The sequence below is a fragment of the Pseudopodoces humilis genome, chromosome 24 (assembly GCF_049639895.1).
Source record: "Pseudopodoces humilis isolate 2021_Gansu_Grassland_sample_001 chromosome 24, ASM4963989v1, whole genome shotgun sequence".
Lineage (NCBI taxonomy): Eukaryota > Metazoa > Chordata > Aves > Passeriformes > Paridae > Pseudopodoces > Pseudopodoces humilis.
Window position 1 is genome coordinate 2587074 of NC_142223.1, and position 12334 is coordinate 2599407.

The 12334-nt window shown below is 51.8% G+C and overlaps 1 protein-coding gene across 3 annotated transcripts; it reads right to left on the reverse strand.

Moving 5' to 3' along the window:
* Window positions 1–104: 104 nt before the first annotated feature.
* On the reverse strand, window positions 105–10705 carry MTHFR (methylenetetrahydrofolate reductase). 3 transcript variants are annotated; one of them, XM_088066448.1, is made up of 13 exons: window positions 10609–10705; window positions 10078–10180; window positions 8593–8844; window positions 7297–7535; window positions 6911–7021; window positions 6557–6750; window positions 5838–6088; window positions 4204–4338; window positions 3763–3943; window positions 3189–3371; window positions 1778–1879; window positions 1435–1554; window positions 105–944 (listed from the first exon to the last, which is right to left on the reverse strand). In XM_088066448.1, exons 2-13 carry the CDS (start codon window positions 10173–10175, stop codon window positions 747–749), a joined length of 2064 nt encoding a protein of 687 aa, XP_087922574.1. In that variant the 5' UTR covers window positions 10176–10180; window positions 10609–10705; the 3' UTR covers window positions 105–746. The 3 variants fall into 3 exon arrangements, with proteins under 3 accessions (XP_087922574.1, XP_087922575.1, XP_014112704.2); XM_088066449.1 differs by lacking the exon at window positions 10078–10180 and having other exon boundaries at window positions 10609–10622; XM_014257229.2 differs by lacking the exons at window positions 10078–10180; window positions 10609–10705 and adding an exon at window positions 9855–10025.
* Between the last annotated feature and the right edge of the window lie 1629 nt (window positions 10706–12334).

Here is a 12334-nt window from a genome sequence, read left to right on the forward strand (position 1 = left end):
GCCATACTCAGAATATGCACTGAAAGTGAGGGCAGAACTGCCCCAGAAACAAAATCAATTCCCTTGTGGCAGGTGATTAATTAGTAATCAACACCAGTCTCTGCTAAAGCACGCCCTAGTACAAGAGACATTTGTATTTTATTGTATATAATCTAGGAAATAGTGTCATTCCTACTTAGTCTTATCCAGAATGGGAATTCCCATAGTCCTATTAAAAAGAAAACAGAAAATACAATACAAGGAGAAAAGTTAGGAAGAAAATTTGAACCTTCGTCTGGAGTGAGTGCAAATGTGCCATATGATCAACTATGAAGAAATACAGTTTAGGAGTGCAATATAAAAACAATTTGACCTTCTTTTCCAGGTTGGTAACTGCTGATATAATCCCCTTGCATAGGTACAGCTGACAGGAGTGTTTCAGTCCCCCTGCCAGCATTTCTGGCATGGGAAAGTTACCAGAATCTGTTACTGTAATTGGCATAACCATGATTATTAGCAGCTCTTCATCCTGCAGACTCTGGCCTTTGGGCTTTAGTCTGGAGCCTGAGCTCAGAGGTTCAGGTAGTTCTGGCTATTGTTCAGTGAGAATGGCTCAGGGAGCCATTGTGTTGGGGACAGAAGAGCACAGTGTGGGTGGATCAGAGCAGCACCCTGCTCATGGTTTAGGAGTGTGTCCATTGTCAGCACAGGAGCTGCTGCTTTCCCCGAAGTCAGTGGACAGAAGGAGGAAGAGATGAGAAGAATTTTCACTGCTGAGTTGGAGAGTTCAACAGCTCAAACGTATCCTCCACAACCTGCCAGAGGCAGTTCTCTAGTGGGAAGTCATTGTCCACCAGGTTGACCAAGTAATAGTTGTCATGGATGTACTGGATGATCATGCGAGAGGGTGACTCCTCTTCATAGAGCTTGGCCCATTGCTCGATCCACAGCGCAAAGGCCTCGTCCTGCCATGGGAACAAAAAAAAGATTTGTCACTTGTGAAACATCTCCATGTTACTTAATTTAAGATACCCAGTGTTACACATGTCTGGCTAAACTGTGGCTTGTTTCTTCTCAGTAAAAATGGCAAGAGTTGAGCAAGGAGCTTTGTACTTTCCAGTCAGTGGGAAGTACCCAGAGCTGAAAGGAGACACATTTGCAGTACAATGGATGGCTCAATGCTGCCCCTGTGTGTGTACGAGGGGAGAAAGAGCCACTGTCCAGCACTCTGAGGCCTGGTGCAGTGACAGTAGTGGCTCCAGATCCCAACTACTGGGTGCTTTGTGTCTGGGAACAGTTCTTGCTGGAGCTGAAGCAGGAGGAGCAAGACCTGTACCTCTGCAAACCACTCCTCACAGCCCTCAGCTGTGAGGAGTGTCAGAAACTAAAACTAAACCAGACATTCTGAACTTCCAGGGCATCACAGCAATGTATCCAACAGAAGGGAGGACTCACCTTCCAGGAGAGGAAGCTTACAGGATCCACCACAGTGGGCTGGATGATCTCCCTTCCTGGAAAGATACCCCAGGTGACAGCATTGGGTTGCAGATCTGGAGCATTGGTGATATTCTGGCCCTGCCAAAGGAAGGAAAACTTTTCTGAAGCAAGTGGAGGAGGGACTGAGTGAGTTGGAAAAAGTGTATTTGCCCCCTCCTTGTTAAGGGATCAGACAGCTGCTGCACACTGCAGCTGACCTGCTTTATTTTCCCTTCCCTTCTTCAGCCCTCATGTCTGAGTATTTGGTATATCTCTTTCCCAGGGTGGTGAAAGGCAAGTGTCCTGTGAATAACAGCTTTACCTTGACGTTGACAATGTGGTAGTTCACTCGCAACTCGTACTTCTTCAGCACTTTGAGCAGTGCCGTGACAATTTCGCTGGAGGTGAAGAACTCCAGGTACGCCTGCAGGGAGGGATGGAGAAGGGGGAAGAGAATCAGGGCCTTAAATCACAGCAGAACTGGACAAACACAGGTAAACTGTGACATTTGTAGAGTCTGGGCTGCTTTGTATGTTCATCCCCAGAGACATGTACTACAAAGGCTTGAGCAAAGGGCAGAGCAAATTAGTAAGTGAGCTAGGGAAAAAAATAACTGGGGAGAACAGCCCAGGAACAGAGCACTCAAGAAAGCTACACGCTTCCTGTTTTGCATCCACACAAGTAGACAAGTTGGAATGAACTCCAGTATTACCACAACTGCTGCACAAGGAAGCAGTCTGCCAGAATGCTTGGAAGAAGCCTGAGCTTAATCTTTATTTTACAGCAGTGTCTTGCCAAGGCAGCCCAGCCTGGTGAGAGCAGAACTCGGGGGTCTCAGCTGGGCTCTCCCAAGCACCACTCCCTGTCCTCATCTTTTGTTCACAATTCTCCCCATGTGCTTATACAGCCAAATTCTGTGCTTGGCTGCTCCCAACAACTGCTTCCCCTCCCCCCATTTCCTGGCTATTTCATGAGATGATGGATTTCCCTCACCTCAGGGGAATTTTTTCCTTTGAAAACATAACTGCATTTGCCATCTGCTGGTCTCTGGCTTTACCGTTTGGATCCCTTTTGAACAAGGATGCTTTGTTATCCAGTATGAGTTACTTGCCTGACATCTACCTTGATGGGATATTCCTGTCACAGCCATTAGGCAAGGCTCTAGGGCCTGAAATACCTGACAGGGGAGACAGGCATGGCAGGCATGACTGTTTGCAGGCCAGGGAAGGAAAGGAACGTTGTGTGAACAGCACAGTGCATGGGCCAGGGGTAACTGTAGAGAACTCTGCCATACAGAAGGACAGAGGAAGTTTTTAAATACCCCTTTGTCACCATGAACTTGCTGGGTGGTAGGGATACTGCCTCACTGATTCCCATTTTGTGAAAAACCTGGATGCTTTGTGCATCACTGAATCAGGGGGCAGGCACACGTATATATAAAATCTCACAGCCCTGCTCTAGAAATCAATTACCAATAATCACTTGCTGAGAATAACACTGAAACTCCACAGATGTTCAATAGATGTTTTGAGGTGGGGAAAAACAGCTGTGAAGTCAGCCATAGAGATGGAATTGTAGCTTTTAAGACAGCAAAGGAGCTTTGCCTTATCTCACCAAGAATGCATTAAGATAAGGCAAGGGCAGGATTATGTGGATGTAAGCCTGGGACCTCCCAGCCTAACACAAACCAAACTAGGTCAAACTTTGCTGCCTAGCCCAGAGTAATACAGTACCTTTTGGAAAACATAACCTCCACTGGGCCCCCAGCCTACAATGGGGTCTGTGGATGGTTTGCCATTGATGTTTGGCTGGGAGTTGATGGTCAGGATTCCTCGTCTGTTGACCTTCTCCAGTTGGTCCTTCAGAAGGTTGGTTTCAGTAGCAAGAGGGTCATCATTCCAAGGCATACATGTAACCTACCATGAGGAGAAAGGATGGCTCACAATGGATGTAACAACCCTTTGATTAACCATCTAGGTGTTGAAGGAATTCAGCAGTGCCTTAATAGGCTCAAACACACCTGCTTCAGGAGAGAATTCCCAAGTTTGGTTCAAGGATTAGGATATGCACAACTGTAAGAATGACTGCTGAAGTCAATCAATACTGGTCCTGTCATACTGTAGTACCCTTCCTTTTATGTTGAGCCTTAGCTCTGGCTGCTGGACCCCCTTCAACCAGTGTGCCAACAAATCCTTTTGGACAAAGTGCCAATTCTTCTTTAGAAGAACAATGTGGTACCAGGAGCAAGAGGAAATGTGCACTATTGCTTGTGCCACACAGGCCATCCTTTCCTGGGCTCTTACTCACCTTGTACCCATTCCTGTTGGGTTCTCCAGTGATGTAACACGTGAACACCTCAAAGACACTTTCCTCACCAGTCAGTTCTTCTCCCCACATCTTCAGAAGCTCCTCCCGGGGAGACTTGCTCTTCAGGTAGAAGAGGTAATAGTCCTTCAGTTCCCCAAAAGCTGGAGAGGAGGAGTTACCCCTGTAAGGGTAGAAAACACACACCTGAAGTCACTGAGGAAGATGAGCTGATTTGGTGATGCAGGAAGACAGCCAACCAGCACTAGAAGTACACAACAAAACCCACCTAGACACCAAAAGCGTCAACATCTTGGTGCCATTCACCTCACCTCACTCAAATCCAAGCAACAGGGAACCACTTTGTTACAAAGCCACCTCAAGTGTGCCCAGGACATCAGGCTTTCTTACTACAGCTCTGCCTTACTGCAGGTGACAGCTTACCATCGGCCATTGGGGAAGTCATCCCACTCCTGGGTTCGATAGATGTAACTCTTTGGCCTGGAGGCCCAGAAGATTGGCCTGACATCTTCCACTCTTCTCTTGGGGTGAGCACTGACTGCCCAGGGCAGAGGGCGCCTGCATGGGATGAGCAGATGTTAACACAGTTCCTCTGCTGACTTCCCACTAAAGGCTGGAAACCATTCCCATGGTGCAATTTGCCCCTGGGGAAAATTAACAGGGGCTGAGAGGAGTTCTGTCTGTCAAGAAGTAGGACAGGAAACTCTTCTTCCTTTATGGAAAATACTTAGTTCCTTCACAGGATGCTCAGGAGGGTCTATTTAATGTTAAGGTATGGGACTAACCCCTGAAATTGGAAAAGGTAAGGGCAAAGCACTATGGGAAGTTATTTCAAGGGAAAGTAAAAAACAGCTGTCAATTTTCCTTTGCTTCATCTCATCTGTGGACTCAGAGAGAAGTCCACATTCCCTTTCTCAGCTGCAGAGAACCCTAGAAATACACAGTGGAAGCATACCCCTACCCCATAAGGGGTTGTGATGGGCATCAAAAACATGCTTCTTAAGTGGCAGCTCTAAGCTCTAGGTTTTTTAAGTCCCAGAATGGCTACTTTAAAGCTACTTGACTAAAACAAATTCCTCCCTTGGCTGTCTCCTCCATTCCTCCCAGCATTTGCTGAAGATCTGTAGCAATGCAAAAGGTGATAAAAGAAAAAAAGAAAAAAAAAAGGAAAAAAAGGAGAGTACAGGTATTAACCCATGGGAGGGAGGGATGGAGGGAGGGAGGGATGGAGGGAGGGAGGGATGGAGGGAGGGAGGGATGGAGGGAGGGAGGGATGGAGGGAGGGAGGGATGGAGGGAGGGAGGGATGGAGGGAGGGAGGGATGGAGGGAGGGGGGGCTGGGGGGAGGGGGGGAGGGAGGGGGGGGGGGATGGAGGGGGGGAGGGATGGAGGGAGGGAGGGATGGAGGGAGGGAGGGATGGAGGGAGGGAGGGATGGAGGGAGGGAGGGATGGAGGGAGGGAGGGATGGAGGGAGGGAGGGATGGAGGGAGGGAGGGATGGAGGGAGGGAGGGATGGAGGGAGGGAGGGATGGAGGGAGGGAGGGATGGAGGGAGGGAGGGATGGAGGGAGGGAGGAAGGAAGGGAGGAGGGGAGGGGTGGGGGAAGGAAGGGATGGAGGGAGGGGGGGATGGAGGGAGGGAGGGATGGAGGGAGGGAGGGATGGAGGGAGGGAGGGATGGAGGGAGGGGGAGGGATGGAGGGAGGGAGGGATGGAGGGAGGGAGGGAGGGATGGAGGGAGGGAGGGAGGGAGGGGGGGAGGGAGGGAGGGAAGGATGGAGGGAGGGAAGGATGGAGGGAGGGAGGGAGGGAGGGATGGAAGGATGGAGGGAGGGAGGGAGGGAGGGATGGAGGGATGGAGGGATGGAGGGAGGGAGGGATGGAGGGAGGGATGGAGGAATGGAGGGATGGAGGGAGGGAGGGATGGAGGGAGGGAGGGATGGAGGGAGGGAGGGATGGAGGGAGGGAGGGATGGAGGGAGGGAGGGAGGGATGGAGGGAGGGAGGGATGGAGGGAGGGAGGGAGGGAACTAACAGCAGCCAACACATTCTGCTCACCTTGGGTCCTCTTTCCATATGCCCAGGCGCTTCAGGACTTCAGTCGTAGCCACCTCCCGGTTGAGGGTGTAGAAGTGGAGCCCGTGCACCATTCCACTGTCCAGCAGCTCCCGGCACATGGACACTGCCAGCTCCACCCCATAGCTCCGGATAGCGGCGTCGTTGTCCTTGATGGGTTCAATCACATCTTTGATTTCCTGAGGCACTTCCAGCTTAGAGAGTTTCACCAGCTGGCGCAGGGAGTGGTAACCCTGCAATGAGGATGCAGATTGTCATTTTTCCAAGACCCCTTTTTGCCATCCCAGCAACACAGGTACTTGATCTCAATTTTGTGGCAGGAGATTTAGAATTTGGGCTCCTGGAATCTACTCCCTGGCCCCATCTCTAGGATTGTAACACAGTCCAGGTCATGTCACTTTAGGTGATTTCTCCCCACGTCCTTGCCTGAGCCCAGCATGCTGACAGCGACCTCAGGACTTGCAGGCCATTGTCCTTTATATCCCTTTTTGCCATATGGGCACAAGAAACCTTTTCATCTTGTTAACAGCTGCCTAAGAATTTAATTTGGCAAAACACCTACAGCTTTATTACACTCAGCAGTCTCTCTTCCCTGAAATTTTGTGGAGGATATTTTACAGACCTCTCCCAGGCTCTGACCCACAAATACCAAACATCCTAGATCCTTATTCCCTCCCTAAATCCAAATTACTGGATTTCACCTGTATAGGGAAGATGCCAGGAATAATGGGGCAGGTAATGCCAATGGCTTGACAATCCTTCATGAACTTGAGGAAAGTTTCTGGACGGAAGAAAAGCTGTGTAATGATGAAGTCTGCTCCAGCAAAGACTTTCTCCTTCAGGTGCCTCAGGTCTGCCTCATAGCTCTCTGCTTCAGGATGACCCTTGGGGTAGCCTTTGGGGAGAAGGAATGAAAAATGTGGTCAGGACAACATGCAGGAATTATGAAGTATCCAATCTGATTGTACTGTCCGAGCCCAGGTCCAGAGAGGGACTGCTGAGCTGATTTCTCTGTCTCAGACCCTAGCACACACTCTGTGATAGAAGGCATTTACCTGCCACACAGATGTCGAAGTAATCATCAAACTCATTGCGAATATGCTTAACCAGATCAACAGCGTAGTTGAAACCTTCTACTTCTTCCTCCCATTCCTCACCAGAAGGATCTGAAAAGAGAACAAATCCACAGTTCTCTCCAACTGTCTGCTGAACTCACATCTGCTAGTTCTGTAAAAACCTCCCAAATCTGCAGTTTCACCTATGGACTGGTTTTGTCTGCCCTTGAGCTGGAGGGACTGCTAACAAAGGGCTCAGGTGAAACACAGTCTTAGCATTTAATTCCTGCAGCAAGAGGCCCTAAACCTTCTCTGTTTTTACTCTGGAATGGAACACAACAGCAGCACAGCCTCTGCACTACACATCAGAGGACAGAAGGATTCACCTCCACGCAGCGCCATGATGTTCTTCAACCCGAGCCGCTTGGCCTTCTGCAGATGCCCTGTGATGTCATCCTTGGTCTGGTTGCAGCATGTCATGTGCAGGATGGTCTCCAGGCCACAGTAGTTCACTGCAGTGTTGGCAATAATCATGGAAGAGGTTTCCTTGTCAGATCCTGGGTCCCCTGCAGGGTGCCACGTCACATCAATGAAGAGGGGACCACCTGCTCCCATGCGGTCAAACCTGTGGGGTTTAGAGCTGTGATAGCCTACACCAGGCAGCCAAATCTCCTCCCTGTGCCTCAAATACCTTGCTCACTGCTAGAATGCCAGCAGCAGCATAGACCACAAAAGTGTTGCACTAAGAGTTTAGCAAGTGGCCAATGGAAAAAAGGAAAGGCATCCTTGAAGGCTCTGTGGGGAAGAGCTTACAATTTCTTAGAAGATGAGGCAACTGAGGTGTTCTCTGCACAACAGACTTTCTCCCTGCATGCTGTAATAGACTGATAAAGCTTCTGACAGATAGCAATCCCATTCTTTTTGAGATGGGAGACTATGTTGCAGCCCCCTGTTGCCAGTGTGAACTGTGGAGGCCACAAAAACAAAAAGATGGACCAGAACTCTGTTGTGTTCCCAAGTCTGCCTAAAGGGCTTCCCTAACTTGTCTCTCTCCTGTTCCAAGGTGTAACAGGTCCTTCTGCTTAACATATGGCATTGGCATATAACAATTACAAAAAGAATTATTTCCTTCAAGTAAGTCCATGGTAGCTCCTGGGGCTCCAGAATAACTCCTAGCTCTGCTGAGACCTATCAGCTCTCATTTAGTATGTGACATATACTCATTTAGATGTGGACACCCATGCCAAAGGCTAAAACTGTAGTACTGAGGCACAAACCATAGTGGCTGGCTGAATATTGAAAGGAAATGGGAATCTGTTTCAGAGATTTTGCCACACTGTCCATCAAGGAATATTTTCTGCTTTTACCAGGTACTTTTCTGCCCAGCATTGAGCTTCAGACCCAGAATATGACATTGGGGCTACTCCATCTTCCCAGGGCATGGGAGAGGGGAAACAACCTGGCCCCTCAGTAATCCCACCGTGACACTTAACTCTTCAGGGCCTCCAAGGAAGACAAGTTACTTGGTGTCCATTACCCTCCTCAGCAGGAAAGCACAGCCCCATTACCTGCTTCACCATCACCTGGAAGGGGAGACAGAGCATGGGGCAGAGCCTGCCTCGTTAGCTATTTCCCTGCCCTCCACCACAGGTATTTCCCCTCTCCTACCCTGCAGCGCTCACCTGGAGATGAGATTGACAGCAGCATTGGCTGTGCGTGGAGGGAAGAACTCCAGGGAGAACCACTTGTCTCCAGCATCCTGCCGGCGGCGCATCTTCTCCCGCAGCCGCTCGTGTCGGTCAGCGTCAAGGACGGGGGTCGAGCAGCGCGAGTTGTCCTTGGAGCTCTCGCTTCCGCTGCTGCTGCCGCCATCAGACCTGGAGCTGGAACTGGCACTGCAGGTATGCTGGGTCTCATTAACCATGGTGAGAGCTCTGGAGAGGGGAGCAGAAGGGGCACGGTCAGTACATGGGTCTCTGCACAGGGAAGGTATTGCTGGGGTGGGCAGCAGATGATTAAAGAAGCCTACACCAAGATCCAACATTCATCACCATCAAGGAGTCCCTTTTGCCAGCTTTCACTGTAAGCTGTTGTGGGGGATCTGGCCAAAACACAATAAAAAGCATATGTGATACTCAGATACAGCCGAGAGAAATAACTTCATGTCACTTTGGTGCAGCTCTTCTCTGCTGTGTCAAATTTGTCTCTCAGAAGAATCAGGTCAACATCACTTTGGCCCTGACTACAGCTCAGCAAGCCAGGATGTCCATGTGAATTAGGTGGTGGCCTCTGTCATCTTGTGGCCTTGGGCTGGGCATGCCAGCAGATTTTTTTTTTTTTGCCTACTGCAGCTGCTTCTTAGACTGTATCCATCTTCAGAGTTTTCATCCTGTTTGCTCCCAAAAGGCAGCACTGCATTACAGTGTAGTTAGGAAAGTCAGTGCTAATGGGTCAGGTACTCCAGAATGTTTCTGACATAGCAATACTTTGTGCAAAGTACAGAATCCCCTCTGACCAGGCCACCCCCACAAAGTGTCCTTTGTTTTCTTTGCTGGCATGACACCTGCATTTCCAACCATTAGCCTTCTCCACAAGACACACCATTTCCACAGACAACTGTCCCCTGTGCCAGTCCCATTGCACACACTCAACTAACTCTTTACCAGACACACTGTTCCCTTTGTCAGTAATTGTGGCTGCCTGGAAATAAGGCCAGCAGAGACCATCCTCCTCTCATTGCTTTGCAACAAGATCAGCTGTGTTTCCTTGGCTTTACAGAAAGCAAAACAGCACTGCAAGTCAGTGCTACAAGCAGGTTTAGGAAACCCAACTCCACTTAGCTCCACAAAATGCCCCAACCTGTGCCTTTAAAATGAAGTAGGGATTAAAGACAGTTATGCAAGAGCTACCACAAAATTTGGATCTGTGTTATTTGCTTTAGTACCTGCCAAAACTTAATATTGTCACTGGGAAGCAGCATGTTGTCCAAGCATTACATAACTTGGGAGCCCGTTTTGGAGGAAGCAGTTGCATGAGCCAGCACACTTTCAGTCCTTATCATAAGCTCTGTGGGTTTAGTTCAGCCAAGAAGACTTTGAACTCATCTTCTACTGTTTACACTTGAGTTGCCAAGCAAAACCCTTTGGGAGAAAGTCTACTTTTACCACCTGAGGAAACTCTCCAGCTGGCAGGAGATGTGAGAAAGAAGCGCAGGCCTTCTGTTCCAAGAGGAAGTGGGAGCCTTAGATCTCTTGTGTACCAACATAGCAGCTGTGGTAAAAATCAGCAGCACAGACTTAATGACAAGTGAAGCAAACCCAAATGGGTGAACAGTCACAGCCCTGACCAAGCTTAAAGGACTTTGCCTAACACCCACATGGCACTAATCTAGGAGAATTATCCACAAGCACACATTGGTGATCAAGCTAGCAGCTCACAATCACATGCTGTCAACTCCCAGTATCTCATTCCTAGCAAGCATAGCACAGCACTGTAGGTAAATCAAAGGAGCTTTGTTTTCTGATTTGAGATTTAACACCCATCACATGGAAAAAGCGTTCACGTCTTTATGCCTCTATATAATGAGACTTGCTGTTGAGGAAAGGTCTGTATCTTACTAACAATATCAAATCACAAAGATATGAGAAAGGCTCGCTTAGATTTTTGTCTACAGGCAGCATTTGGAACCATTTCCTTACCATGATATGCATCACAAATTTGCTGGCAGATACTTATTGCAAAGAGAAAAAAGATAAACCTAAACAACAAGAACAACAAAATCAGACAGTTTTAAACACCTGTCAATGCTCCTGCTCCTGTCTGTGTCACATTACAGAGCTCAAAGATCCGTGGCTCAGCACATTGCTGATGCTCAGCATGGATTTACCTGCCGTGTTTTTATGATGCTGGTGGCATTCAAACTCCTTCCAGCCCTGAGCTGCCACCAACACACAGAGGGTGGAGTCTGCATCCCCCTAAGCTCAATTTTACCCTCAAGACTAAACTGGGCTGCAGCAGATGCACGTTTCTCACAGGCTGCTCCAGGGCCATGCTATCAGGAGGCTGAGAGCCGGGCGGGCAGCCCCGGGCCCGCGGGCCAGAACAGCTGAAGGGGCAGCGGCTCGGCCCCGGGACAGCCCGGGGGAAGGGCCGGAGGGAGCCCCACAGGCCGCCGGGGGAGAAGGGGAGCAGCAGCACCTGCGGTCGCTAGTGCCGGGGGAGGCTCGGGGCCGGACACTGCAGCTCGATCGCCCCTTCACCTCAGCTGACCCCGCCGGGAGCACGGCCCGGAGCAGCCCGACCCGCCGCGGGGAAGCCCCGGCGCTGCGGCGGCGATAGAATCCCCGTTCCCGGGCCCCGCTCACCTGCGGCCGGGGCCGGGCGCTGCCCGGGCCCCCCGCCCGCCGCTCTTTAAAGGCGGCCGCGGCCGGGCGGGTCACGTGGGGCCCTGCGGCTGCCCTCACCCGACATGGCGCCGCGGGGCGGGGCCGCCCGAGGCCCCGGGGGTGCGGCCAGAGCGGGCCGGCCAGGCGGGACCGGCGGGGCTCGGGGATCGCTGTCGCCAAGGGACTGGGACGCGGCCAGGTGGGGCGGCGCGGGCGGGGAAGGGTGGGAGCGCGGCGGGCCGGTTCTGGGAGCGTGGCCACGTGCAGGAGACGCCAAGAGGGGCTGCGGGGGCTACGGGACGCGGCCATGCCGTGGGGCGGGGCCATGTCGTGGGGCGGGGCCATGTTATGGGGCGGGGCCATGCTGTGGGGCGGGGCCATGTTATGGGGCGGGGCCATGCTGTGGGGCGGGGCCATGTTATGAGGGGACCAGGCTGCGGGGCGGGGCCGGCGCACGGAGTGACGCGCGGCGGGGCGGGGCGGGTCTGGCGGCGGAAGATGGCGCGATGCGGGTGTGGGGCCGGGCTGTGCTGCTGCTCCGGCGGCGAGCGGGAGACCCCCCCCCCCGAGGAGCTGGGACGCCCGCCGCCCCGCGCTCTCCCAGTCCCCCACCCCCCCTCGTACGTACTGGCGGAGCCCCTTCAGCCCGGGTCTCGGCCCGGCCCCGCCCGGTTCTGGGGAGCGCCTGAGGGCGGGCGCTGAGCGCTGCTGTAGTGTTGGGCCCGGCGCCTCAGGGCGCGGTGTCGGCACCTCAGGGTGCTGCTTCTGGCTCAGTCTCTCCTGCGATGCTCGTCCCGGCGCCACAGCCCGTTCCTACTCCTTTTACTGCCGGGCCTGGTACTCCACCGCCAGTGCCGGAGCCCCGCGCTGTCCCTACCCCGGCCCGCATTCTTTGTCTGGGCCTCGTATCCCAACCCCTGAAGCTTTTGCTCCTTGCAGCTGTACGGAGGAGTGGTGCTGGCAGGGGCTCTTTCTGAGTCTAGCACTGCAGAGTGCTTTCTTCAAAATTGTTGTCCTGTGCTCCCCTGTAACCTGTTGC

Coding starts and splice junctions, on each gene's coding strand:
- MTHFR (XM_088066448.1), bottom strand. CDS start 10,175: ATGTTGGTACACAAGAGATCTAAGGCTCCCACTTCCTCTTGGAACAGA. Junction 1,555..1,777: donor ACCACATTGTCAACGTCAAG/GTAAAGCTGTTA, acceptor TTCCTTTGGCAG/GGCCAGAATATCACCAATGC. Junction 945..1,434: donor TAAGCTTCCTCTCCTGGAAG/GTGAGTCCTCCC, acceptor TTCCCATGGCAG/GACGAGGCCTTTGCGCTGTG.